Source organism: Plasmopara halstedii, assembly GCF_900000015.1.
Source record: "Plasmopara halstedii genome assembly, contig: Scaffold_3156, whole genome shotgun sequence".
NCBI classification, from domain to species: Eukaryota; Oomycota; class Peronosporomycetes; order Peronosporales; family Peronosporaceae; genus Plasmopara; species Plasmopara halstedii.
The window spans coordinates 88,969-115,706 of record NW_020190059.1 but is presented as its reverse complement, the minus strand read 5'-3'; the positions used below and the strand labels follow the sequence as shown (position 1 = coordinate 115,706).

General features: G+C 47.3%; 6 protein-coding genes across 6 annotated transcripts; 4 read left to right on the top strand and 2 right to left on the bottom strand.

Annotated features, from left to right (window-relative positions):
- Positions 1-2,255: 2,255 nt before the first annotated feature.
- PHALS_08131 (uncharacterized protein) lies at positions 2,256-2,502 on the top strand (the record flags this gene model as incomplete). Its single annotated transcript, XM_024721717.1, has 2 exons — positions 2,256-2,305; positions 2,382-2,502. The coding sequence occupies 2 exons, from the start codon at positions 2,256-2,258 to the stop codon at positions 2,500-2,502; spliced, it is 171 nt and encodes a 56-aa protein (XP_024586788.1).
- A 4,157-nt stretch (positions 2,503-6,659) lies between these two features.
- On the top strand, positions 6,660-6,984 carry PHALS_08130 (uncharacterized protein; the record flags this gene model as incomplete). Its single annotated transcript, XM_024721716.1, has 2 exons — positions 6,660-6,789; positions 6,860-6,984. The coding sequence occupies 2 exons, from the start codon at positions 6,660-6,662 to the stop codon at positions 6,982-6,984; spliced, it is 255 nt and encodes an 84-aa protein (XP_024586787.1).
- Positions 6,985-10,476: 3,492 nt separating this feature from the next.
- Positions 10,477-10,669, top strand: PHALS_08129 (uncharacterized protein; the record flags this gene model as incomplete). Its single annotated transcript, XM_024721715.1, has 2 exons — positions 10,477-10,552; positions 10,596-10,669. 2 exons carry the CDS (start codon positions 10,477-10,479, stop codon positions 10,667-10,669), a joined length of 150 nt encoding a protein of 49 aa, XP_024586786.1.
- An 8,927-nt stretch (positions 10,670-19,596) lies between these two features.
- On the bottom strand, positions 19,597-21,058 carry PHALS_08128 (mitochondrial-processing peptidase subunit beta; the record flags this gene model as incomplete). Its single annotated transcript, XM_024721714.1, has 2 exons — positions 19,597-20,412; positions 20,477-21,058. 2 exons carry the CDS (start codon positions 21,056-21,058, stop codon positions 19,597-19,599), a joined length of 1,398 nt encoding a protein of 465 aa, XP_024586785.1.
- A 261-nt stretch (positions 21,059-21,319) lies between these two features.
- On the top strand, positions 21,320-24,799 carry PHALS_08127 (kinesin family member 3; the record flags this gene model as incomplete). The annotated part of the gene is made up of 1 exon (XM_024721713.1): positions 21,320-24,799. One exon carries the CDS (start codon positions 21,320-21,322, stop codon positions 24,797-24,799), a length of 3,480 nt encoding a protein of 1,159 aa, XP_024586784.1.
- A 297-nt stretch (positions 24,800-25,096) lies between these two features.
- Positions 25,097-25,489, bottom strand: PHALS_08126 (uncharacterized protein; the record flags this gene model as incomplete). Its single annotated transcript, XM_024721711.1, has 1 exon — positions 25,097-25,489. One exon carries the CDS (start codon positions 25,487-25,489, stop codon positions 25,097-25,099), a length of 393 nt encoding a protein of 130 aa, XP_024586783.1.
- Between the last annotated feature and the right edge of the window lie 1,249 nt (positions 25,490-26,738).

Sequence of the window (26,738 nt, the reverse complement as noted above, 5' to 3'; positions counted from 1 at the left end):
TCTTGTACGAAGTCGTAAATTGAGCGTTTTACCTGGTGACGCCTCAAAAGCATCGTGCGATATTTAAATGCCGCATTCAGTGAAAGAAACATCTTTGCCATCAATTCTTGGAGAAGCTTTCAAAGAAAAATAACCAGGATAATTAATCTGCCTCGTGAAAGCCCATTCATGTGCAGCCTCCTAAACGCAAGTGCAACCTTCTGCTGTTCCTCGTGAATGAGCGCTACCGCCAGTGCCATTTCCACTTGGCAATATTTAAAGTGGAGGTTTTTCACTGCTTTTTGAAGAAAGGCTTGACCGCAATCTTCAGCGGTTAAGGGCGTCTACGCTTTGTGGGGATAGTAGCATCTTCTTTTGGACAACCGTGTTTGGTGGTGGAGTCGAAAGCAACAGGGCGACACGATGCCCCGTGTGCTCCATTATGATCGGCTCCGACTAAAGGGAACATGTGACCATTGTCGAGACTTGTTCAGCAAGGTCGGCTTCATAAGCCATGAAGGAGAGGATGTGCTTCTTGACCACATCTTGGTCGTGACGTAACAATCGGATGGTGGTTTGACTACCAAGAACTCGCTTTATCTTGCCGACAACGGCCCATTCCGCATCGGACAGGTTCGGATAGTTGGATTGGTCCAACGGTGACAGTTGTACTGGTAAGTCAGTCTGGTAGCCTGAGTCAGACATCTTCAATGTCATCGGTGAACTGACCTCAAATGCTACCAAGTGTAACAGGACAGCTGTTTACACACACTCTTGCTCTGAGGTAGCGTTAGCTTGAGGCTTAGTCGTCTCACGTAACTGTCGTACGCACCCCATTAACCACAACCGTGTGTGGATCTTCTGATCAAATGAAGAATGAATATAATATAGGTGGTTTTATCCTAAACCCAATGTTAACCTAAAATAGAAATAAATGTACCTAATTGTAACGACGTACTTATAAGCGTAGTGCACATTACGTTATCTAGTATTTAAGTGTGTACCACCTAAAGTGTGTAATAAGCCTACCACCCCACTAAACAAAGTGCTGTCAGTCCATCAGTATGAAATTTAGTGTCGGTCTTTTTAATAATACTTCTGTCATATCGACATTGTCGTCTTTGTGAACTCTGCTAACAAGACTTGCTGGGTTGTGTCGAAATTCGTGCTCTTAAGTAAAGCTTCGTCGATTACCCTTCAAGAGGCCTCGCATCTGAGTGGTCATGTCAGCACTGACCGTCCCAAAAAGTTATCAAAGGAACGCTTTGATAGTGTGGTGAAGATTTTTCCTCTGAGTATTTGAGCGGGGCAACGGGGCTTAGCAAATTGCTCATACTCATTAAGTTGCGTCGGAACGAAATAGTACATGCCTTCACAGATTTTCTTTTATTGTTTTGTATATGAATGGACAGCTTCGCACCCATTGGCGTCTCCAAGTAGTGTCTTTGGCCTCGGTGGGTGAGGGACGGTCGACTTCGGCGTTCACGTGCCGTCATAACCAAGACGACTTATGATGTCAACTCACGAGAGATTCGTCATCCTCAGCATTGCTCGATAAGCAAACGGTCGTCAACTTATCCATGGATCATTAAGTGAGCGGCTGATACACAAGAGTTATTACTAGTATTTAGTGAAGCGGGTGGGATACCTTCATTTGCGAAGTACGTGAGAGTCTGAGTCTCTATTTTGTTAAAGTTGTTCTGGCACCTTTGACTAATACAGCTCAATATACACTATGCCTTTATCTCTGTTAAGATAAGTACCATGGTAGCCCGCGTTGGTGTGCTCTTCTTCGGTGCCGGAGGACAAGCTGGTTGTGAGTGTGACATATAGCCCATTACCAGAAGAAATGTTTCATGGAGGCAAGTTACGCCATAAGCAGCCGTAAGAAAGTGGTAGTCTTCGTCTTGACGCCCGCATCGAGTTATGCTCTCCTAAAAGTCAAGCAGTAGCAAACGCTCTAGACAGCTATACGCTTTACCGAAACTGGCTTACAAATCTCAAAGATTGGTGACACGACAAATTTTGCCAATTCAGTAGACAAACTGAGCACGAAACACTTCGGCACTCTCCTCAGCATACATACATCGTTTTTTGAAGATATGTTTTTTTCTCAACGCTAACGCTCTAAGCGCAGAAGGTACATCTGAGAAATGATAGCCTGTGGGGTTAGGAAGCGCTCGCTGAGAGGTTTGTTTCATTTTCGGTGTGATCGAAGCGCGCACACCCATTGTCGAAGAAGGGCTCCGCCCCAGAGGGTTTAGCAATGGAAGTTAATGAATTCAATTTTCCCAGAGGATTTAGCAACTTATAGTCGCTCAAAATCGTAATTAAGATGCGATGAAATAGCCAAGAGTCGGAGTTATGAAGATGAACAAGCTTTGCTCTCTGACTAGGTCTAGATCGCTGGTGCTGAGCAATTCATCACCTTATATTTTACGTCGGGGAGTTGCAACACTACCCACCGTGCGAAAAGAGTATGTAGTATTCACCCCATACAGACTGGAAACTGAGCGTACTTAGCGATCAGCCTTGGAAACCAGCTCAGACATTCGCTACCAGGAGAGGGCGGGGTGTGTGATTCAGGACTCGGAGAGTCGCTGCAACCGTTTAACTCGAAGTAAAACTCCTAGCCAAGTACAGCTTTGAGGACGTCAATCGCGAGGTCCGCGCCTTTCTCGAACGCTCGCTGAGGCATGTCTTAGAGCGTACAGGAGTAAACAACTGATGCAAATGACATTTTATGAGCAGGCACTGTTTGGTAGAAATAGTGGAGAGCTACGTGGATGTTCATCAGCGCACATATATGCACAATGCCTCAACGACAAAAGCCATACGAGCCCCATTCAGGTCTACTTTTTTAGGGGAAAGATACTAAGCTAGTTCTTAAATAAGCCGACGCGTCAATACGGATGATAAGCTCAACTTCTTTTGCACCAACTCGGTCAACCTTCCTTCTTGTAACCCCTTGCATACACAATCTAGATATTTTTATCAAGTCCAACGAAAATCTTTTTGCTGAATAGAAGTGGGAGACTTACTTGCCTCAATACAACCAGGATGGGACAAATGACGTGGAGTCCTGTAAGCCATCCGTCATAACTTTTTTCTGCTCCACAATTTATATGGAAATGAAAGAACAGTGTACCTCTATAAATACTGGTTTAAATGCTGCTATATTATCTAGTGCGACACGTAGATACGATATATGATGTAGAAAGTGTAGACAGTGGCCGTGCAACCAATATGAAAACTATATGGCTGGTAATGGGATTGAGGTGTTTTGAAGAGTGCATTCATCGAACTCAGAAAATGGAAATGGCTACCAGTTCTTAAGTGTAGAGGTGGTCTCATGTCACTACACAATATTGCCACCAAATGATAAAGAATTTAATGATCATCGGTATTTGAACCAGAAACTCCACTTATCAAAGGCTTTTCTACAAATGATAGATTATTACGTAGATAAGTTTTCTCTGTTTGATGGGACAGTACGCCAACCTTTGCTAGTATAAGATTTTGAGTTCGTATTTGAGGCACAGTAGATCATTACATTGAAGCATCTATTGTACACTTGAAAGAAGAGTGATGTGTAATGACGTTGCGCGTAATGTAATTAGAGCAGGTGCATGATGTATATTAATGTGTTTGTTGTCGTGTTTGCTAAGAATGCGTGTGTGTAAGTAAAGTACTAAACGTTGTAGCTCAGTTGAGAGTTGCAATGTATTATCTTACTACACGGCTATATCTACTTGGCCTGACTAAGATATTGCATTGCTTTTTACCGCTGAAATATATTTTTCTTGATTTATTCATGATTTTTGGAGCCTGCGTTACACCTTGACTTACATCCATCCGAATTAAACTGTGATCACCCTAGTCTTCAAAATGACTCTGAAGACTTCGGCTGACTGCCGCTTTTGAGTTGTGAGTTTATCTCAAAGCCGTGGGTAACAGAGGTGGTAGCGATTTTGGAAGGTCATATTTTGGGTAATGAAGGATTTTTGCTGCATGTCCGCGTCGAAATTGCTTTCTTTTTCCTAGGAGAGATGGAATTTTGGCTCACTTTAATTCTAACAATTGATAATTGCGTGACAATTAAGGTTTTGAATCCCCGGTTAGTCCATGACCTATGACGTTCTAACCAGACCATGCCTTAAATTAGATGGTATTGATAATCCAAGCAAGGACCAAAACGCGTTACACGCTGCCAAAAGGTCCAAACCAAAATTGCAGCCTTAAACATGCTACCTTGTGTTTTGACCGGAAGACACAAGAATATCGTGTTTGTATTAGCAAGGTCATTGCTTCTGCAAGCTGTCTACTTCATACGTAATTGCTCAGCGCTCACAATTTATTAGGTTATTTCCACTGCTTCAAATTTTTTGATACATTGATGTTGATTCATTGCAAAAAAAAAGTTGTAAGCCTCATATAATCTAAGGAGTCGCTTCCGTTGCGGCCGGGTCCCGTCGACCTCGAAATCCACGAGACACAACTAGACTCTATTTCTATTCGGTATGCCACTCTACGCCTACTGGAACCCAGCGCTCGCCCACAAGAGTTTGTCTGGTGACTGCTCGATTCCTCCCACCTCTCAACCAAACATCAAGAGGGATATGGTAGCGTTGATAATTTGACCTTCTTCAGAACAGAGTTGCTCGAATTTCTATGCCCGAGACGAATAAATCGAAGGCTCAAGGCTCGAGAGTCGTCTGATGACGCTAGCTAGCTCCGAAAATGAGTTTTGGGAGATGCCATCATGAACGCTACAGCCTGGCATCAGTGAAAAACAACTGACATTCTTATTTTGACCTCTTATGCAATGTGTTCAGCCTGTACAAGGACGGAATGGATGACATTTTTTTATCGGTAAGACTAATAAAAACATGGCCATGGGTCTGGCAATGCAATTGTCAGAGCATCAGTTTGACGCGCTAGGTTTCCATAGTAGGTGTTCGTGTAATGGGGTCACTCCCCATACACATGTTGTGTGAATCACATATGGTTAACATATCCTGCATAGCTGTGTATCCTCAATTTTGCTATATCAGAATTGGAGGCACTTATCAGTTTAGGGAAGGTTCAAGGCCTATTGGCAATAATAAATGTCACTTCGCCTTTCCTTCTCGCTCACGTAAATCAACGGCTCGCTGGAAGTGAGCAACACGCGATGAAGCGTGTTAACTAATTTAAGTCTTCCTCAGTAAGTGCGTGTATACAGATGACAGTTCATGCGCGAGATTGGGAACGTCGTCTATTACAGAAGCTCGCCCCAATTAATAATATATAAGTCTGGCAACTTTGTTCGAGTTGCTTGCCTCCGGACATGACATGCCCATCGCAGACCATTCTCAGGAAGATGGTCACACAACGAATGGTAATAGCCTGGTGAAGGATATCCACGGCGGTGGTTGTACTAGCGGGATTATGGGTGGGGTGTGAGTCGGATTGTTTACAGCAAGAGCTTGGGGTGGCTAGTGCCCACCTCAAAGCTGACGCTGATCTTTGTATTTCGCAAGGCCAATCACCAAGCTACGCTCTAGTCTAACGTTTATGCTCACTGATGACTTATATACGAAAGATGATGAGGTCTCTTACCTTCCTAACAAGATAGCTGATTGTTTCATATGTCATGTTTCCTCAGCAATGTTGTTGGGCCATAATGCCAAAGACGTCGTCCCCATGGTAGGCGCTAAGTTTATTCACCGGATGCCTGTCCAGCAGAAAGAGGTACCCCTGACATCTAGAAATCTGTTTGATCACATCTTCTTGCACTTGGAGAAGATGCCGAGTACACTTTCGCCTTCTGGTGTGCCTGGCCGCAGGGGCTAGACCTTTTCTATAATCTCGAGGTGGTTTAGTTTGGAACGACCTTGTAAAAATTTCTTGCAACTCCTGCACAGGAAAAAAAGCGATCTCGTCATGCTTTATGATGTCCAGCCATTTAACAACCAAGTTCACAACGTTGTGAGTCTCGTGGCGGGGTAGTCTTACGTCGCGCTCTTTGGGATTGGGCACACTATGCATAATTCTTTTAAAGACGAGGTAGAGTGACAGAGAGTATCTAAGCCTGGCACAACTACCCGCGAATAGAAAACAGCATGGCCGTGATTCATAAAAGCACGGAGTTTAACCGTCTGTTATAATAAAGAAATAAAAAAACGCACTGCATGTAGCAAAAAGCCCAAACGCGCTTTCGACTGGATCAGGGAAATGGTGGTGATACCTCTCATCCTGTATCCGATACAAATCGTGATATTTATCGAGCAACTTTAACATGCTACTATACTTGCCACTATTGATATTTTTTCAAAGTCCGTGGTGCAACAGCACCGTGAGATGTTTACCATAACAGGGCTAGAGCCCCGTTACACAAGTCCGCCAAATTGTGTTCGTGCTGAGCTCACAAACATTACGTCCTATATGAAGATATTGGGCTTTTAATGATAATTAGAAACGACGTGTTTCTTTTGGCTTGTTCAATTTCCGTGCCGTCACCTTTCTAGCATGCGACAAAACATAGTCGTGGTGATACAAAAATGCGTCCGTCACCTCAATAAGCCAAGCTTCGGGCTTCGCAAGTATTTGTAAAATTATAGCTCGGCTTACGCTATCACAGCACTGCCTCCCAATAATTTTCTACAATAAAAGATGTTGAAGATGTTAAATAGTGATACATGGCGACGGAAGAGGTAGCATGTTTCATTGAACAAGTAATCTACAGATTTGGACGGAAGCTGGTGGTGCTTTCACCGACATTTGATCATGACCTTTATGACGGTGTAACACTACCACATTTTCATGCTGGTTAGCTTCTCCAAGATTCCAGCGCATGACCTTTGAATTGACTGCCCCCCTCGGAACTAACAGCAGACAGGAGGGTACGAGGCGAGGCTCGTTGCCCTGGGTTCAGACAAGCAAACTTTCTTGTTCCATCCTGCAATCTTTTATGGACTCGGTCTTGGAACGAAAACTCAGGATTCAGAGGGACCGCACAATTAGCAGAGTTGATCTTGTGATTCTCAAAATACGCATCAATCGGTGTATACAAGCTAGATCCACCAGCCGTCCAAATTACGCCAAGCAGATAGTTCTTCAGGCTACTAACATCTGATGCTTCTCAAATTTATTGAGCGCTTATCTTATGACGGTATCTAATTCTTTTATGTTTGACTTTATAATAATAAAACCTTTTAAAAGACACCCCACGTGTCCCACAGACCCACCCGTTCAAAATTGCCTCCATAACATAAACACCGTATCACGGCAATTCACAATTGTACTTCTGAACATCACTTTGATTATCATTGTAATGTGTACACAAGTCGTAATTAGGTATGGAACTTATTAACATCATTCCAGTGCCCAATATAAAAGTGTCAGTCGTTTTGGTACATCGCGCGAGTGATTGAAATATCTAGTCGATGAGACCATTTTAGTAACTCAATAGTTTATCCAGTAATTTGAACGAATGAGCATTATTGCCGTTGTTTCACGCGGAATGAACCATTTTTTAGGTTATTGTATATAACCTTCAGCGGGGCTGTTGAGGTCGATGATCTTTGATCTATACTTAAAACCAGTACGAGTTTAGCGGATCGCAATCCACTTACTCTAAATGTAAAAGCAACCTTAACCCAAGGCCGTTCATACGTAAATTGTATTATTCGGATTCATTCGCAGCAAAGCTAGGTAATACTATATATAGTAAAACCTAATTGAATATATAACTTTAGCCATGTACTGACTTTTTGTTCAACTGTAGCCACACCATTGTGTGGTCACATCATCTTGTGTAATCTACACCATTGTGAAATCACACCATTATGTGGCCCACACCCTTCATACCAGGGCATGTGTAACCCCATTACAATCTTTCTCATCAAAATTGTAAACACCTACACCTCGCATTCAACTGTCACCTGAACGAGGCTCGAGTGTCTAAGAAACCCCAACAACATCAGGACCTTCTTCACAAATTCTCTGCTCAATGAGCCCTGTGTTGAGCACATGGAAGACACCCAGCCTCGCTGGCTCTGAGGACGCCACGGGCAGAATCCTTCTTCGTCTCCTGCTCGCGGTACAACTTTGGACAGCACGTACGCGGCTTCAAGAGAAGCGCAACCAAAGCTTTCGGTAACCGAATACCACTTAGCGCATTGTCAGCGACAAGATCAAATGACCAACAACGCAGACGCGATGTCTACTCCCGACTGCGAACCGCGCCCATCACGATGGGTCACCTCGTCGACGATTTAGAAGAAGTCAACTACGAGTCGGATACTCCTTTTCCAGGATGGGAAGGAGAAGAGGGCGAGGTGCCCCAGCGGCTCGACATGATCCCTGCTTGTACCTTGCGGACGCCGTGTCCGATTCCCTAAGTCTCGGCTTCGGAGGAAAACGGTATCAATACCAATGATCTCGACGAGGCACTGAAGAAACGGCTGAATGACTCTACCGCTAAAAAGCGAAGGACGTGATCTTAGACAACAATACAAGCTGAGCTTGATGAACGAAAATCTCTCCGAGCCCGCTTCTCGGTACCTCAAGAAATTCCAGTGGATACGTACAGTGCTCGACTTCGCCCTCAGACAAGAGGCGCTCCTGTACTCGCAATGCGGAGAATTTATGTGGTGCTCGCCCCTGGCAAAACGCTGCAAATGACGGAGAGCTCTTTGAGCGATGGGTCTAGCGGCACCGGAATCTTTCCCCACTGTACAACTCACAGTTGAACCACAAGGAGGTGGGCGCGCGCGTGCAACGTCATCTTCGGTATGAGTTCGCCAAACTCAAGGCGCGTCGCCGACCTCCTTCTGATTGTCGCCCTGCGAGGTATGGGTTGATCCATTGCTCTGCCGCGATCTCTGTGGTCTCTCGCACGGGTGAGTCTGCGACAGACAGCTGAGGACTATAGCTTGAGCTCAGCCCATGACTCTTTGGCTTCCCGCGCTACTACCAAAAGCGCGGGCATACGACGATGCGGAACGTCATGATCTTTTTATCATAAACGTCTACGACGTCTGGTCCGTCTTGCCGAAATGGAACCTCAAACCCCCGCGAGTTCTCGAAGTCGGGGAATCTCCGCCACTTCACAAGATAATGGGTCTGTACTTGGCGACGACGTCGATCCAAAAGACATTCCACGTGATAGTGGACACCACTGTTCTCGTCGAGAAGAGTCGGCGGCGGTCGTGACGATTGGATCGATCGCCGTCCGGTGACTCGCGTTGCTCTTAGAAATCTTGATTACCAGATCCATCACGATTGGGACTCCGATGAGCATCATGATGAGGTAGCATACCGCTGCGCGAAAGATCTAGAGAGCTTGGAGCACGTTATACACAGGCTGCCTCACGTTAAAGACTATTGCGCTCTGTCTGAGCGGCTCCTAGTCGTTGAGCAGATGAATGCGTCGCTTCATGCGAAGTAGGAGCGCCTTGCGCCGTTAAAAACAAAAATTGCTGCACGCGGAGATCAAAAACAGTTGCTGGTTCAGCTTCTGGATCGCCGAGCGCCTGCGGGCGCAGCTCCGGCACCAACGCTTCCGCATTCACTTCCGCCGGACCCTGGCACGGCTTGAGCAAGTCCACATAAATATCGGGTGGATGCGCATCCCTTTCGGAAGGTTTAGCGTAAACGCAAGGCCCCTCTTGGCCACAAACTCGAAAGGTCCGATAAATTGTGGGCTAAGCTTCGTCTTAAGGACAGCAGAAATGAATGTTTATGAGGTTTAGCATTTAATAAAACAAAGTTTTCGTATTTAAAGTATTTTACTTTTTCTTGACCTCTTCCGTCTGCATATTACTTCTGCATGTCTTGGCTTTCAGCCATCGCATCGCGAACGTGTCGTAAGACACTAAATCTGGTAGACTAAGTCATCGACTTGTTTACCGATAGTGAGAGGGCTGACATCACCTAGCCGCTCAGCTTTTTACCCCCACCAAGCTTGAACCATGGAATGGTGGCGTCAGCAAGACGCAAGAATGAACGAGCCCGATCACGTAGAATGGCGTGTATCCGGTAGATGAATGCACTGCATTGTTCAGATCAAACTCCACCAGTGGCAACATGGCGTTCCAGCGCTTCAGAGGCTCAGTGCCGACGCTGCGAAGGACATCGTCGATGACACGATTCAAGCGCCCGATTTGACCATCGGTCTGCGGATGATACGCTGTTGATATAGTCAACTTGATGCCCAGCACCCTGAAGATAGTCGACCAAAAATTCCCAGCGAAGCGTGGATCTCTGTCAGAGGCAATTGACTCCGGGAGTCTATGCTGTCAAAAAACACGATTCACAAAGAGCCGTCGATGGAGTCCGGCACAGCAGCAAGATGAGTCATTTTGCTTATACAGTCGACGAAGATCACGATAAACGTGTTTCCCGCCGAGTCTTTCAGAAGTCCATACTGATGGACTGCCGACATCCAGGGGTACCGGCAAGCTGAGAAGCGGCGTTGCCGCATTCAGAGATGTTTCCCTCGAAATAGAGGAAATGTCCATCGCAGCGCGCTTCCTACCACTGAGTGGAAAGCGACTCTTCTTCTGTAAGCGGATGGGACGTGTGGTAGGTAAGGGTGGAAGTGTTTGATCACGGATTGTCGAGCCTCGTAGCGGAAAATACCTCGACTTTCATTACTCAAAGCTCATCGTTCGGGTGGATTGCATCTCTCTTAGAGGCTTTTTGAGTTCAAGGGAGGAGACACCGGGTGCGAGTATGCTCTGATGAGAATGTACAGTACTGTGCCTAGAGTGAGGTTAGACTCTACGCATAGTGGCTGCCTGTGGAATGATTAGTTCCTCTAAAAGACGACAACGGGTAATTATTAACTTGTGGGTGGGGGTACTTACTGTAACCCTGTGACTTTGAGTCTTCAGCTTTTGGTACGAATGTATTAAATAAACACTATGTAATTGTACAAATTTCACATTGCATGCTTGTGAGATTAAACATATTTGATGGTAACGAAGTACCGAGAATTTATGAACTGACAGACTTTGTGACGAATTGGTCCGTGAGTCACATGAACAGCTGACTGCACGTGAAGCAAGAAGGACACTTCCATCATCCGATATAGTAGTACATTTGTATTTGGCATTTCTAAAGAAACTTCACTCTTGCAAAGGGAATTAAGCAATATTTTATCCATTTCGCTGCTAGGAAAAGAGAGACTAACCTCTATGTGCTGAAAAAATGCGAATCTTTCGGGTGAGATCTTCCTGTGAGCGAAGGGTACAGCACACTTGGCATAGTTGACGCTCCTATATGCGCAGTATTATACCGTGACAAAATGATTATTACCGCGGTGATGTTCTCCCCGATAAATCTTCTGCGAAATCAGGAAATAGCAAACATAATTTAGCTTTTTCTTGGGTGTGATTTCATTCAGACGTTGATGACATGTTTTTCGTATGCCGAATATACTGCACAGATGATGTCGGCATCATCTCATAACAGTAGATTGCTTCATACACCATGCTCATACTTATATCACAAGAAAAGTATGGGCAGATGTATAAAGCAAACTCAGATTTCTCGAAATCGAAAAACTTAATCCTACTGACGTTCGCTAAGTTCGCTCAATCATAGCTGGCATCAGCATTTGATAGGAGAACAGTTTCGGACTGTGCGCTTCGCTGTCGCCTTTTGGCTCCAAAGGTTATCCATTTTACGTTCAAAACAGCTGTATTAAACGTAAATACGCAAGGCAAATCAGGCGAACATTGTATCCTCCCTTTTCTCTTGTGCAGCATATTTGCTAGCAATAGCTAACACTTCTGTTACTTGGCTCGATAGTATCCTTCATTGATTACGGGACAACATCGCAAGCGGTTATGAAGCAGGGGTTTCACGTGCCCTGGTATGAAGGGTGTGGGTTACACAAGATGGTGTGACCACATAATGGTGTGGCAACACTTCAACGAGAGGTCACTACGTGGCTGTCCCAGCCACGTAGTTATACATACATTAGATTTTTTTTCTTATATAGATAGTAAAACCTATAGATTTAGAACTGGGCGGCTTTGCCTCGAATGATATCGAGAAAAACAGCTTTAATTTTAAAGGGAAGACGTTATTAGCCTTGGGTCAAGGTTGTAGTCACTTTTGGAGTAAGCGGATTGCGATCCGCTACACTCGTACTAATTATAAGTATAGATCGAAGGTAACCGATCTTAACCAAGCTTCCTCTAAGCAAAAGAGCTACGGCAGCCCCGCTGCACTTGGTAAGACTTGAAGCCAATCTACATCTGAGTCGTTACGACTGAACCTCTGTGACAGATGCAGGACGGGCTTAGAAAGCTGATGTCTCTGCTTGTCCCACAGGGCGTGTAACACCTCGCTTCGCAAGAATCTGAAGCGGTCAGTGCATGCCTAGAGGCGTTTTCAAGCGATCCAAATGCTATGCTAAAGCACCTCAAGCCGAAGATGTCGGCGTCGACTGCATCCACGACGCCACCGTCGGCGACGGATGACCCCCCAAGCCAAGACGCTCATGGTGTTTATTAAGACCTTCGAGGGCAAGGATGAAAGAATCTCCTGCTCTGGGTGAGAGGTCGAGATGGCCATGGCGTCCGCCATGATCCAGATCAAGCAACAGCTCGTGGCGCTCGTTATCTCCAAGCTCGGAGTCGAGTGTGAGAATGGAAATGTCGTGTGGCACTTCGGTCGAAGCGGCGTTTTACTTGCAGCTTTCTCGATTGTTCTCGGCGCCTTACCAGATGTATCGCGTGCGATCGCGCTACTCTGCCGCCCGACAGGGCAGGAAGGAATTAGTGGACTTTGTTTAAGAGTTGCGTACTCTCGTTGCCGGTATTGCAGCCGATTCTCTCCCCATGACGGTTACAGTGACCGTTATTATAAAGGATCTCCGCACTAGTGTGGCTAGAATGGAAGTATTTCGTGTGCATCCGTATTCTTTTAAAGAAGCAGTGAATGAGGTATTGAAGACCGAAGTCAACTTTAAGTCGGCACGACTTGGTTGAAATGCACACTGTAGCAGCTCGTTGAGCGGGCCTGAGCCGACAAATCTCAGCCTAGCTGAGGCCGAGGAGGCAGAGCTCCGCGCTACCAAGCGCGTCGGAACACCCGGTGAAGACACCCGTCACCTTCGGACATGTTGTTCCCCTACGAAAGGCGCCTCAGGGTTCATCTTACCAGTCTTATGCGTGTCGCAGGGAAACGACAACACCCAGTACGCGCGAAGCGGCCTACAGAAGGGAAACTGAGTTCTGTTGAGCCTCAAGAGGGTAAAGGTTAGCAGATCCCAGCCCCGAAGAGCTCCGTGCTCTTAAACATGAAAAGTGTATGCAAGCCGGGCGTCGCTAAGCAAACTGGTACGATGTCATTCAACCGCGCCTTCAGCGCCTCAGCATACAGCAGACTTTCTTCCATCGTGGAGCGTCAAGCATAATTGCCCGACTCTCCGAAATCGATCAGGATCTCCCATGGCTTCTCAAAGCCCTTCACGGTCGCTTTCACGATCAGCAAGGTGCATGTAACACGTCCCTGTGGATCTCAATGTCAAGTTTCTTGTTTTTGATAGCGTGGAACACTGCTTAGCCTTAGACTTGGAATCAAGGTATGACCTCGTTCTTGATATGGCATGGCTGAAACACCATGAGCGATGGATCGGCTGGAGGACAGAGACATTGAGCGCTACGCGAAGGTCTCCTGGTCGAGCTTTGGTGAGTCATGAACCCACCTCTGCTAGAAGTGAAAACGCTATCGTCGCGGGCACTGAACCGAGACGTTCAACGTGCTCGAGATTGGAGTATCCAAGTAGGTGAACATTGACGGTGTCTCAGACAGGAGTCCCGACCATGACTCGCGTTTTGAACGTGGAGTGGCACGTAACCCATTGAGCGCTGCTCAAAAATCGAAGCAGTCGCTGCATGCCATGTGTGGCATGGTCTGCCAACGGTCGTAGCATCGAGAACGAGGCCCCAGTAATGCACGTGAAGTAGCACGTTATCCACTGGACAAAGACAGCGAAGCAGACAGCTCTTCGTCAGATATTGTAAATAACAGCAGGGCTCAGATAGAACACGAACTTTGGACGTCGCTGAGTGCGTGTTCTCACTCATCCCGCCTAGACGTACAACCTCTGTGAAGTGGCGATAGCGACGCTGTATGCTAGATGCAACACGCCGGGCGTCGACCCTGACCCAGGATGTGTCTACCATAGACGATAGTGCACAGCTCCACACCCTCGTCAACGGGATGACGGGGAAGGAAGACGACGATGTCACCCTCGAGACTTTTCCTGCGATGGATGCTCTTCTTGAGCTGGTCGAGATGACCCTCGAAGATTTTATCAGTGCCTTGAAGGCAGGCGACTAAGCCAATGTGGTCATTATACGACCAGAAGAGGTGATCAACACGTCGTCGCTTCTGAATGAAGCTGTCCTGGATGACACCAAGAGGGTGCTGAGTGCACAAAGTGGATCTTTGATCCTGAAGAATCCCTCGGAAACGTACTATCCTCTGGTGAAGGAGTTCAAGACGCTGTCTCCAAAGACCCGCCGTTGGTTCAATCTCTGGACCGAGGTGTTCGTCATGAGATTGACTTGATTCCAGGGACTAAATGCTGCGTAACCCGCCAATGGCCCCTGCCCAAGGAGCTGTGTGACTTCATCGACGCCTTTTTCCTTACAAAGCACAATGCAGGAATGGTGCGTGAGAGCAAGTCTTTCCGTTCGACACCCACGTTTTGTGCCCGAAAGCCGAACGGCAAGTGGCGTATCGCTCACGCTTACGATGAGGTCAACGCTGCCGCCATTCCGGTATAGACTGAAGGATGTTCTCCAGAACAATATGGCTGAGTATACAAAGTACAGTGCACTCCTCTTGGTAGATGGATATTCCCAATGGCTCATAAGAGCCAGTGATATTCCGCGGACAGCGGTGAGTATTCCGACCGGATGCTCTGGGAGTGGCTGGTGTTGCCTCAAGGGCTGTCCAATGCCACAGCAACAATAAATCGTCTTGTGACGCAGTTCTCCAGGCCTCACCGGGCGTATGCACAGACATACATTGACGATATTTTTGTCCACAGTAGTCCGGGGGCATGGGAGGACAGATGAGGACAAACACATCGTCCTTTTGAAAGCGGTGCTCGAGTGCATGCGCAAATATAAGCTGTATGCTAATGCCGATAGGCGCATCTTCGGCGTGAAAGAATTCCTTTTTTTAGGGTGCTTCATTGGGAAGCTTGGCCTTTGGGCGAATCCCGCTAAGGTCAAGGACAATGTTGACTGACCGATTCCAAAAAATCGAAAAGACTTGCGCAAGTGGCTTGGCCTTGCCAACTACTTGCACAAGTATAGCGCAAATTATGCGGAAATGGAACGGCCATTGTCGAATTCCTTTTAGAAAGATACGGAATGGTGTTGGGACACCAAGCATCCGGAGGCCTTTGTATGGTCAGAGTCAGCCTCCTTCATGGACCAATACTAAGGTTACCAGACCTCAATCGTCCTTTTAGTGTCGTCTGTGACGGTTCGGGCTTCGCCATCGGCTACGCACTGCTACAAGTAGATGCCAAGGTGCGAGATCAGATGATCACGCTCGAATATCGCCAGCTTAAGGCTTCGGAGAAGAGCTGCCCAGTCACTTGTCAAGTTAGGATGCGCCTGCTTGGCTCTAATCGTTCGTGATCTACACAGATCATGAGTCATTACGCACTGCAACTCAGTCGGCTCACCTCTCGTAGATGATGGCCTTGTGGCTTTCATTCTTTGCAGAATATAACTTCGAGGTGAAGTTAAGCCAGGAAAGCTGAGTGCTTTTGGCTGATGCGTTGTCATGCAGACGGACTATGAGCTTGCTTTTATCACAACGGTGCCGTCGTCAGTTACGGATTTGATCCGCGCTGCATACGCGGGAGTAGCGCCGCTATAGCCTCTCGGGAGCAAGAAGTTTGGGAACTCGGACAAGAGATTGTCGGCGCGATTGCGCGCAGGGCTTCACCAATATTCGTTGAATAACGGGTTGCTCTATTATAGCACCAATTCGACGGATACAACACGAATTGTGGTTCCTCACGATGAGGATTTGAAATACCGTATCCTCGATGAGACCCACGACACCCCACTCAGAGGTCACCTCGGTAATGAGAAGACATACAGCTCTGTGAGTTGCCACTACTGGTGGCTCAGGCTGTACAAATGGACGAGCACACATGTGCACAGGCGTGAGACGTGTCCGAGGGTGAGCCCCCTCTCCGAGTGCGACGGCGCCGCTGACCAGTGTACCGGTACCCCAAGGTGTTGGCAGTCTATGAATATGAACTTTGTGCTTGGTCTGCCGAAGGGCTCAGTGGGCAACACGGGTGTGGTGGTCTTTATGGACCGTTTGAGCGAGTTGGCTCATCTTGCAGCAGCGCATCGACGGTGTGCGTTCAGCGATGCTATTTGTCGATCGTGTCTTTTTACAACTTGACTCCCGGAGTCAATTGTCTCTGACAGAGACCCATGCTTCACTCAAAGGTTTTGGTCTACAATCTTCACTTTGCTGGGCGTCAAGTTGGCTATGTCAACAGACCGATGGTCAAACTGAGCGCGTGAATCGCGTCGTTAAAGACGTTCTTCGCAGCGTCTGCGCTAAGACGCCAAAGCGCTGGAGCGCTATATTTATTACCACTTGTAGAGTTTTCTCTGAACAATGCATTGCATTCATCTACCGGTTTCACGCCGTTCTACGTGAACGAGCTTGCAAATCCTCGCGTCCCGCAGACACCGCCATCCCATGGCTACTGCTTGTTGAGGGAGAAATAGCCGACCGGCTAGCTGATGTCAGCCTTCTCACTGCCAGTAAATAAGTCGATGACTTCTTGTTTACCAGACTGAGTATCCTACCACACATTCGCGATGCGATGGCTGAATGCCAAGACATGTAGAAAAATATGCAGACGAAAAAAGCAGGAGAAATATTGGAAACTCTGAGGTCGGTAGCTTGGTCTAAATACAGGCGAAAATCTTTCCTACACATGCAATTTCTGCTGTCTTTAAGACGAAGTTCTTTCCACAATTTATCGGACCTTTTAAGGCCGTGTCCAAGCGGGGTCATGCGTATCCGCGGAACCTCTCGAGAAGGATGCGCACTCACCCGGTGGTCTATGTGGGCTTGCTTAAAGCGAACGAGGAGCGTTGGCGCCTAGTCGGCACCCATAGGCGCTCTACAACCCAGACGCTGGACCAGCAACCGGATCTGAGCACGGAGGGAAACGATTTCCATTTTCAATGGCGCCAGGCGCTCCGTTGTCGCATGAAGCGACGCATTCGTCTGCTCAACGGCTATGAGCCGCTAAGACAGAGCGCGCTTAGCCTCAACGTGAGGCAGTCGGTGCACAAAGTGCTTTAGGTCTTGAGGTCTCCCGCACAGCGGTAGGCGACCTCAGAAAGATGCTGCCGATGACAACGGACTTTTTCCTCCAAAGCTCGAAGTGCATCGCAAGTCACCGGACAGCGGTCGATCAAGTCGTCATCGTCTGCCGCCGACTCTTCTCGATGAGAATGGCGGCGTTCACTACGACGTGGAACGCCTTGCGGGTTGACGTCGTCGACAGGATCTAGCCCAATATCTTGTGAAGTGGCGAGGGTACCCAAACTCCTAGAACTCTTGTGACTTTGAGGTGCCACTTCGGCAAGACTGCCCAGAGGTCGTGGACACTTATGATCAGAGGGATCATGACGTTCCGCGTCGTCGTACGTCCCGCGCATCCCAACAGTAGCCAGGGAAGTAGAAGGGCCTGAGCTGAGCTAAAGCTATGGCCCTGAGCTGCTGTGGTCGCAGACTCATCCATGAGAGATACCGCAGAGCTCGTGAGAGTGTGATGGATTTATCCAAACGTCGCAAGGCACCAATACTATTAAGTCGGCGATGCGCCTTGAGCAGGCAAACTCGAATCGAAGATGGCGTTCCACGCGTCCTTGTGGCTCCGCTGCAAGTTGGACATCGAGCAAAGATTCCGGTTCCGCTGCACATATCGCTTAGAGAGCTCCTCATCATCTGCAGCGGTTTCGCCAGGGGCGAGCACCACAGGAATAGTTCGCATTGCGGGTACCGAAGCGCCTCCTTTTTTAGCTCGAAGTCGAGCGCGGTATCGATCCATTGGGAATTCTCGTGGTACCGAAAAGCGAGCTCGGAGAGCTTTCCCTGATCAAGCTCAGCTTGTGGAGTGGCCGGGAACCTAACAACGTAGACGTCTTATTCGCGTCTTTCAATTCAGTAGCGGAGTCCGACGAGCAGAAGCCGTTTTCCACACGAGGGTCTAGAACTGAACGTGAATACGAGCGCACGAGAGCCGTCCTGTGGGCAGCCTCCATCTGCTGCTTCTGTGCCTTGTCGAGCTGGTATTAATGATACCACTTCCCCGGAAGTCGAGAGGTCGGGAAACTGACACGGTGTCCGCAAGGTTTGAGCAGGACCCACGTCGTGCCGTTGGCGCACCTCACCCTCCTCGTCCTCCCATACTGGGATGGGAGATTCCGACTCGTAGTCGACTTCCTTCAAATCCTCAACGAGAAGGGTCGTCGCCCGGGGCGAGCGCAATGTGTGGCGCTGGTTGCCGAGGGCTTATGAACATAACGATGTCTCAGATACGCGTGTCTCGTATGATGCAACAGTAAAATGTGAATTGTGGATATTCACAATTTTGATGGGGAGATCGTTACAGGGTTACACGTACCCTTGCATGAAAGGGCGGGTCACATAAAATGGTGTGACCGTACATAGGTGTGGATTGCACAAGTTGGTGGAATCACACAATGGTGTGGCCACACCGTAACAAGAAGCCACTACGTGGCAGGATTTCCAGTTGTAATGCATATTAATTTGGCTTTACTATATTGACTAGGTACTACTATATTAATCAAAGAACCTAAGGTCTTAGATTTTAGCGTCTCTGCTACAATCAAAACAATTAAATACAGTTTCAATTTCGAACGTAAGCGTCTCTTTACCGTGCTTAAGACCTTAAGTACTCATGGAGGCAGCGGATTGCGATCCGCTGCACTCCTACTGGATCTTGTAAAGAACGTAAGGTCGGTGACCTAGGCTTAGCTTCCTTTAAGCAAAGGATCACGGCGGCCCCGCTGCAGTTTGGGTACTGTGCAGTGTGGAGCAATGCTATTTCTTAGACGCGGATTCGAGATATGATTTTTTCCTAGGCTACGCTTGCCTTGAGGGTAATGATGCAAGGATTGACTGGACTTGAAAAAATTCGGCGTCATGGACTTTTCTCTCGATCGGTCATTGGTGATCATGAACCCAAATGGGCCATGATATAGAGGCCCTTAAGAAGATACATCAATCTTTATCCAAACATATGCCACTTTTGAAACAGAAATACAAAGGAAGTCTCTAAATACTCTAAAAGCTCTTGTGGTTGGAACATACGAAATCATCCTGGTGCGAATCAACGCGGGCTCGCTGACTTAAAGCTTTCTCTGGGCAAGGTGCTCAGCATCTTGCTGCTTGGGCACTAATTCATTTTTTGAAACAATTACAAATACCTGCTTTTGATTGGCTTTTTACCGTTGCCTGACCTCAATAAAACATTCCTAAATAACGTTGTTAATCAATACTTTATAACGACGTTAACAGCAATTTTGCCTAGTATCGTAACCAGTATGAGCGACGGCGAATGAAGTTGTAGTCCGGCAGCTCATGAATGGGACCAGTTGCGGCGAGAGCGTGCTCCTTGTCATTGATAACCTCATCAGCTGTCATACGAACTGCGCCCGCATCCACAGCGTCAATGCGAGCAAATATCTCGGCAGGTGTCATACGGCGGCCATAAGTTAGCATTTGACGGCCGATGTCCTCGCAGATAGGCGATGAGCCGTCGAGCTGCATTAACATGTTGGCCTTGAGCTGTATTTTAGCACGCTCAACTTCCTCGTCAGAAGTCTTGTGAACAAGGCGAACAAGCGCCTCCATAGTGTACCACGTCAAGTCATTCAACTTGTACTTATCGGCAACAGCGTAAACACCAAAAAGACCCGTGTCCTGGTAGCATGTGTTAAAGGACATGTAAGAGTGGGCAAGCTCCTTCTCAGCAACTACTTGGCCCAGCTTAGAAGACATATTCATGCCTGCACCAGAGGTGCGGTCCCAGCTGCCAAGCAGTGTCTGCATGATAAGAAGCGGAAATGAATGCTCACTGGTCCAGCCGAAGCCTTCAAAAGCGATGGCAACGTGAGCTAGCGGCAAGCTGTCATCTTTCACTCGTACATCCGATCCCACGAAGCGTACGGGTTTAAGCGTAGGGGCCACGGCTGGCGTCGTAGGGAGATCACCAAACGACTTTTGAGCTAGATCCACTAGCTGAGAGTGATCCACGGCCCCTGCACCGGCAATGACCATACGTGGAGCCGTATAGTGCGTAGCAATGTAGTCCAGCAAATCTGACTTTTTGAGATTGCGGATCTAAATCAAACATCAAAACACTGAATCTCCTACCTCATAATTTACAATTTGCTGACAGACGTACGTTCTCAATCGGACCAAGAATTGTGCGGCCAAGGCCGTTGCCCATGAAGGCCGTTTCATGCAAGCGGTCAAAAACGACCTCTTCCTGCTGCTTGTTAACTTCCTCCATCTCGCGCAAAATGACATCGCGTTCACGCTCAATTGCAGCCTCATCAAGCTTAGAATTTTGAAGAATGTCGCTAAGAATGTCCATGGCACAAGGCACGTCCTTCTTGAAGACTTTAGCGTAATATACAGTCTGCTCGCGACTCGTGTAAGCGTTCAAATGACCCCCCATATTCTCTATCTCGAGTTCTAGCTGCTGCTGCGTGCGCTTGCTTGTCCCCTTAAAGGCCATATGTTCTAAAAAGTGGGCGGCACCATTGTTCTGAGCTGTCTCGTAGCGGGAGCCAGCGCCGATCCATACGCCCACGGTAGCCGTCTCACCGTGTGAGCCCTCGGAAGCCACACGCAGTCCGCTCGGCAACGTCGTCACTTCAGTAGCAGGCGCATTGAGCACATAGGACGGATAGTTGGACACGGAAGATGCTACAGACGACTGAGCACGGGCGAGCGGCCGGCGCACAAGTCTCAGCTTTGACATCATCATCCGAACTTCTAGGGGGCGCGCTTTACTACAAATGGGACCACCAGTACCCTCCAAAATTTCTTTGTTGTACCCGACTGTTCTATTCTTACAAAATACAAGATGCGGAATATGTATAAGTGAAAAATTGCGAAAAATATCTGAACTTCCTTATATTGTAGAGCGTTCAACACATGGGATTATATTTTGCATAGGTAATGAAGGATTATTGAATCGAGCCCATGAATCAGGTTTCCATCCTTACTGATTTAGAGAGGTATGGCATTAGTTGCGGAATCCCGCGCAGGCATTCGGGTGTGTGCAAGATTTCGTCCGCAGAACAAGCTGGAACAGAAGCATGAGGCTGTAAATTGCGTGCGTCTGGAAGATGGAACTGCTGCCCATGTGCACAGTGAATCTCGTGGCGCATCGGATGATCACACGTTTACCTTTGATCAAGTGTTTGGTGTGACATCAGCACAGCTAGACGTGTACAAAGCGACAGCCAAACCGTTGGTGGAATCTGCATTACGTGGTTACAATTGTACATGCTTTGTGTACGGTCAGACAGGATCGGGTAAGACATTTTCCATGGAGGGTGTACCTGGTGATAAGGACTATGAGGGCATAATCCCACGTGTCATGGCTGACATCTTTGACGGTATTCAGAACATGCAGGCTGACCTCGAGTTTATTGTGCGAGTCTCATACGTCGAAATTTACATGGAAAAAATTCGCGACCTGCTCAAGCCATCATCGGCAAACCTGAATGTGCGCGAGAGTCGAGAGCGTGGCGTGTGGATTGCGGGAGCCACGGAGATATGTTGCGCGTCTGTCGAGGAAATGCAGGCGGTCATGCGATTGGGAGGATCAAATCGAGTGGTATCTTCGACAAGAATGAATTGCGAATCCAGTCGGAGTCATTCCGTGTTCATCATCACTATCGAGCAGAGAAACACTGCGACGGGTTCTATGCGGAGCGGAAAATTGTTTCTTGTTGACTTGGCTGGCTCTGAGAAAGTGGGAAAGACCCGGGCACAAGGGCATACACTCAAGGAAGCGCAACACATAAATAAGTCACTTAGCGCATTAGGAAGTGTTATGAACGCATTAACGAGTGGGAATACCAATGCGCACATTCCTTATCGAGATTCGAAGTTGACTCGGCTGTTGCAAGACTCTCTTGGGGGTAATTCCGAAACCACTCTTCTAGTTTGCGCCAGCTGTAGCAGCTATAACTGTGAGGAAACAATCTCCACGCTCCGATTTGGTACTCGGGCGAAAAATATAAAGAACAAGCCGAAGATTAATCAAGAACGAACTGTGGCAGAGTATAAAATACTTGTTGCTGAAAAAGACAAGCGTATTGCTACACTAGAGGCTCTTCTCTGCGAGGCCAATGCCAGTGATGCTGATCAGCTCGTCGAATCATCAGCACAAAAACAGCTGGAGTTATTTATCGAAAGAGTCGAAGAACTTGAAGACAATCAAGCGTCAAAATCAGCAGAGATTTCTAGTTTGGAAGATCGATGTATCGAATTAGAAGCTAGATACAAGGATCTCGAAGAAAAGGAACGGGAGACCTCGTTGATCGCTAGCCGTAGCGAAGAAGTCATTGAGAAGTTGGCCTTTTCACAATCTGAGCTCGAGGCAAAGGCAAAGGAATGTGAAGAGCTGCATCGATTGTTAAAGAGTCGAAGACGAGCTAGTACTGGCATAAATGAAAAGGCGGCCATATTCACAGAGACTGTAGCAGATAGCGAGGTCTTCGAACAGAAAGAAGCTGTCAATTACATTGATGGAAAGCTAGACGATCGTATGCTGGTTGACGATGTTCTAGCTTCGATGGCTGTAGTAGCAGATCAATCAAGCGCAAACTTGTTAGTATCCGAGAACGAGTTTCTCCGCCAACACCTCACTTTGAAATCCAAGGAGCTGGAGGCTTGCACATTGCGTGTTGATGAACTGACGAAGACATTGTCGAGCTGTCGTACTGAATACAATTTAAAGATAGCGAAACTGCAAGAAAAATTAAGCGATTTCGATGCTCACATTCGAGCACCTCAACCGGATTCGCTAGTCTCAAAAGCAAAGATGTTGCGTTCGGTTCGTGGTGGAAGTCAGCCAACTCCGATATCTAGTCGGCAAAATGAGAGGCTTAGCACGAAGGATCAAGGCAAGACCGGGCCACGTAAGTTGCTTGATGATTGGAAGCTGGATGACGAAATCTTTCCTGTTGCTCCGATCGACATGGAGTCCGAGGTCGTCAAGCGATTGATTCGAAATATGCCCGAACTAAGCCGTAAAAAGATAACAAAGTGGTTGAGCTTTGTGCTTGAGGGCCGTGACATTCGCTCAAACTTTCACCCGGAAATCTTAATAAATGGAATTAGCGAGGAGACGAATCAGGATATGAGACGATTGATCGTACCTTTGCTGAAAAATCGATATGACCTTAAAGTTCAGTCATATATCCGGACTCGGTACGTTCGGGTCTCGGACTTGAAAATCACTCTTGATCACAAGCACCAAAATGTAGTGCGCCTTGAAGCCACGGATAGTGACTCAGATGGTAACACGGAGGATAATACTGCAACGCACAAATCATCTCTGTTGTGGGCCAAAGGCCATCTTTTCTACGGACCGAAGAGTGATGCCTCTAGCCCTTCAGTGCTTCATGCCAGCAGAGTGCTGCTCCCCAGCAAAGATCGGTTTATGTCTGAGCCTGTTGATCTTGGAGTTAGCGTCACCGAATCGAAATCAATGATGGAGGCGCCTCGGAGCATGCCAACACTTAATCGGAACCCCTCGCTTCCGTTTGACTCTTATAATACTATGGGATCGAGCCCGAGCTCTGGTGGGGTGTTTAGCCGATTGCGCTCAAAAGCTGGAGTAGCTACAGTGCTTGATGGAGTCAAGACACGACTCAATGCCCGATATCACAAGAATCACGTGCATGAAAATGCTTTTTGTGATGGATGCGGTATGAGCCCAATTGTTGGCGGAAAGTGGAAATGTAATACTTGTGATAATTTTGAACTCTGTGACGGCTGCTACGCAGCTGGTATTCATGGCTTTGAGGTCAGCAACGAGTTGTGTCGCCGCGTGGAGCAACTGGCTGTACAAAAGCATAATCTTTTAGGCGAATATCCAGAGCTCCTTGAACTTGTCCGTTGTCATATCTGCCACGACAATGTCATTCAGTTTCGGCGCGTTGTGGAATGGCTTTGTGCAATTGTTTCAGGGACACGCACGCAGCAAATCCATCACAAGATGATTGTAAAGAACGGGCTTCACCCCGATATTCGAGCACGACTAGTGGCGCAACTCGGCGCATTGGCTAGCGAACGCGCGGATATCTCACTGCAGACAGAGTGGTTTGTAGAGCTCACCCCGGAAGAGGAGGCTGCTGGCTCAGCAACGCTCGATACGATGGAAAATGGGTCCGTAGAGTTGAACGGCGACAAATTCACGCCAACATCCTCGAACGTTCGACTCGAGACTTTACGAATGTATTTAATGGATGCATCTAGCTTAAAGCCAGAGCCATCAGCGTCAGCTGCACTCTTAGATCTACTGGAACCTACGGCCAAAATGGATGTTGAAGTTGCGGGAACGCAATTATCGCGGCATTCCACCTCAGAAATATCTGCTCACGACCGAAGAAGCCAGTTGGTAGACTTGTCACGGAAGCAGTCGCTCGACTTGCCAATTTATGGCTCTCAGCATGTTAAATCGGTCACGCAGCTGAACATGTAGAATGCATAAACATTCTGTAAATTGTCTAAATTACGGTCAATATGATGACAACTTTAGTTTTATTAATCAGACGGCCTTACGATAAAGGGTGCGTTTTCTGCTTGGTGATTCGATACCAGTATAAGCCCAAAAAATTTGATGACTGAATGCAAAATTGGAAAGCGTTTATATCAACGGCCCATCGTTGTATTCTCTTACAATGCTAAAATCAACATTTCGTGTAATTGAATACGGACCGCCAGACGGCAACAGGTATATCAACCAAGAGAGGCGGCTGGGAATAGTATACAGAATAAACTACGGGCAAACTTCGTTACATTCGGCTACAAATTCGCGTTGCTGCGTGGAAAGTCCCCACACAGGTGCACCACGAATGAGAAGCCTCTGAATCAGCGTCCCTTCTTCGCTGGCAATCCGAGCAAGCAGCTTCTTACGTTCTTCAGCGGCCAGAGAAACCTTTTGCGCTTCCCATTGATTCATTAGATGTTGCAGCTTAGTCAGATCCTGAGGCTCAGCGCGAGCACCAGGGCGAAACTTGGAGCCGGTCTCAGAGCGCGTCTTGGCTGATCCATAGAAACCTCCCTGTCCCTCTGAAGGTTGACCACCTGAGTAAGTTGTAAGGGCGCGTGTGAATGGAGTGCATTTCAGGAAGGCGGCACGGCGGCAAATTTTAAAGATGGCTGTTTGCATAATTCTTTGGGATTGACGCGATAGCGGATGGAAGCGATAGTGGTCCGGAACGAAGAATCCTCCTCACAATCTGAAGGGATTGTTACAAACAATCTATTTCTTTGCGCACACAAACATTACGCACACTTCACTTTCATATTGACTGTAAAATATTTCTTGGCGGTTTTTTAATTTTTTCTGCACCGATTCGCTCTGCAATTTGATATAATCCTAAAAGCCGAAATATCGGTATTTATGAGAAGTCGTTGAGATAATGACATTTTTACTACAAGAAAAATAAAACGTAAGTATCAGTATTAGTCTGAAGAGCAATAATGCACCGGGGCTGCCATAGCTCTTTCGCTCAGAACCGGTACGAGATTAGCGGAACGCAATTCGCTTACTCCAAGAGTAATTACAATCTTATCCCAAGGCAAATAAACTCTTCTGTTTAAAATGTAAACTGCATTTCTTGGTTTTATTTGCGGCGAAGCCGCCTATATTTAAATCTATAAATCTATCTAATCAAAAGTAAAATCTGTATGCTACTGGCAGTCCAGCCACGTACTGACTTCTTGTTAAGGTGTAGCTACACCAATGTGTGATCATACCGTCTTGTGTATTCCACAACCTTGTATGTTCACACCATCTTATGTGACCCACCCCGTTATACAAGGGTACGTGTAACCCCGTTACACTCACCTTTACCAAACTGTGAACACCCACAATTCACATTTAACTGTCGCCTCATACGAGGCTCGCGTGTCTAAGACACCTCTCTATCCCCAGGATCTTCTTCACGAATTCTCTGCTCACTAAACCCTGCGTCGAGGACACAAAAGACACCCAGCCTCGCTGGTTCCGAGAACGCCCGCGAGCAGATCCCTTTTTCGCGGTACAACTTTGGACAGCACGTCCGCGGCTTCGCGGGAAGCGCAGCCCAAGCTCTCGGTAACCCAGTACCGTGCAGAGCATTGTCAGCGACAGTGTAACGGGGTTACACATACCCTGGTAACAGGGGGGGTCACATTAGATGGGCATGGTGCGACCATCCCCAAACACGAATACGGTATGGGGCTGGATAGCTAGTAGTTATACATGTCTTTAGATCTTCCTATACATATTTAGGAAAATCTATGCATTTAAAATTGGTGGCTTTGCCGCAGAAATAAATAAATAAAGTCGAGTTAATCAGCCTTGAATTGAGGCAATAGTTATTCTTGGAGTTAGAGGATTGCAATCCGCTAAACTCGTACTTGTTCTAGGGATA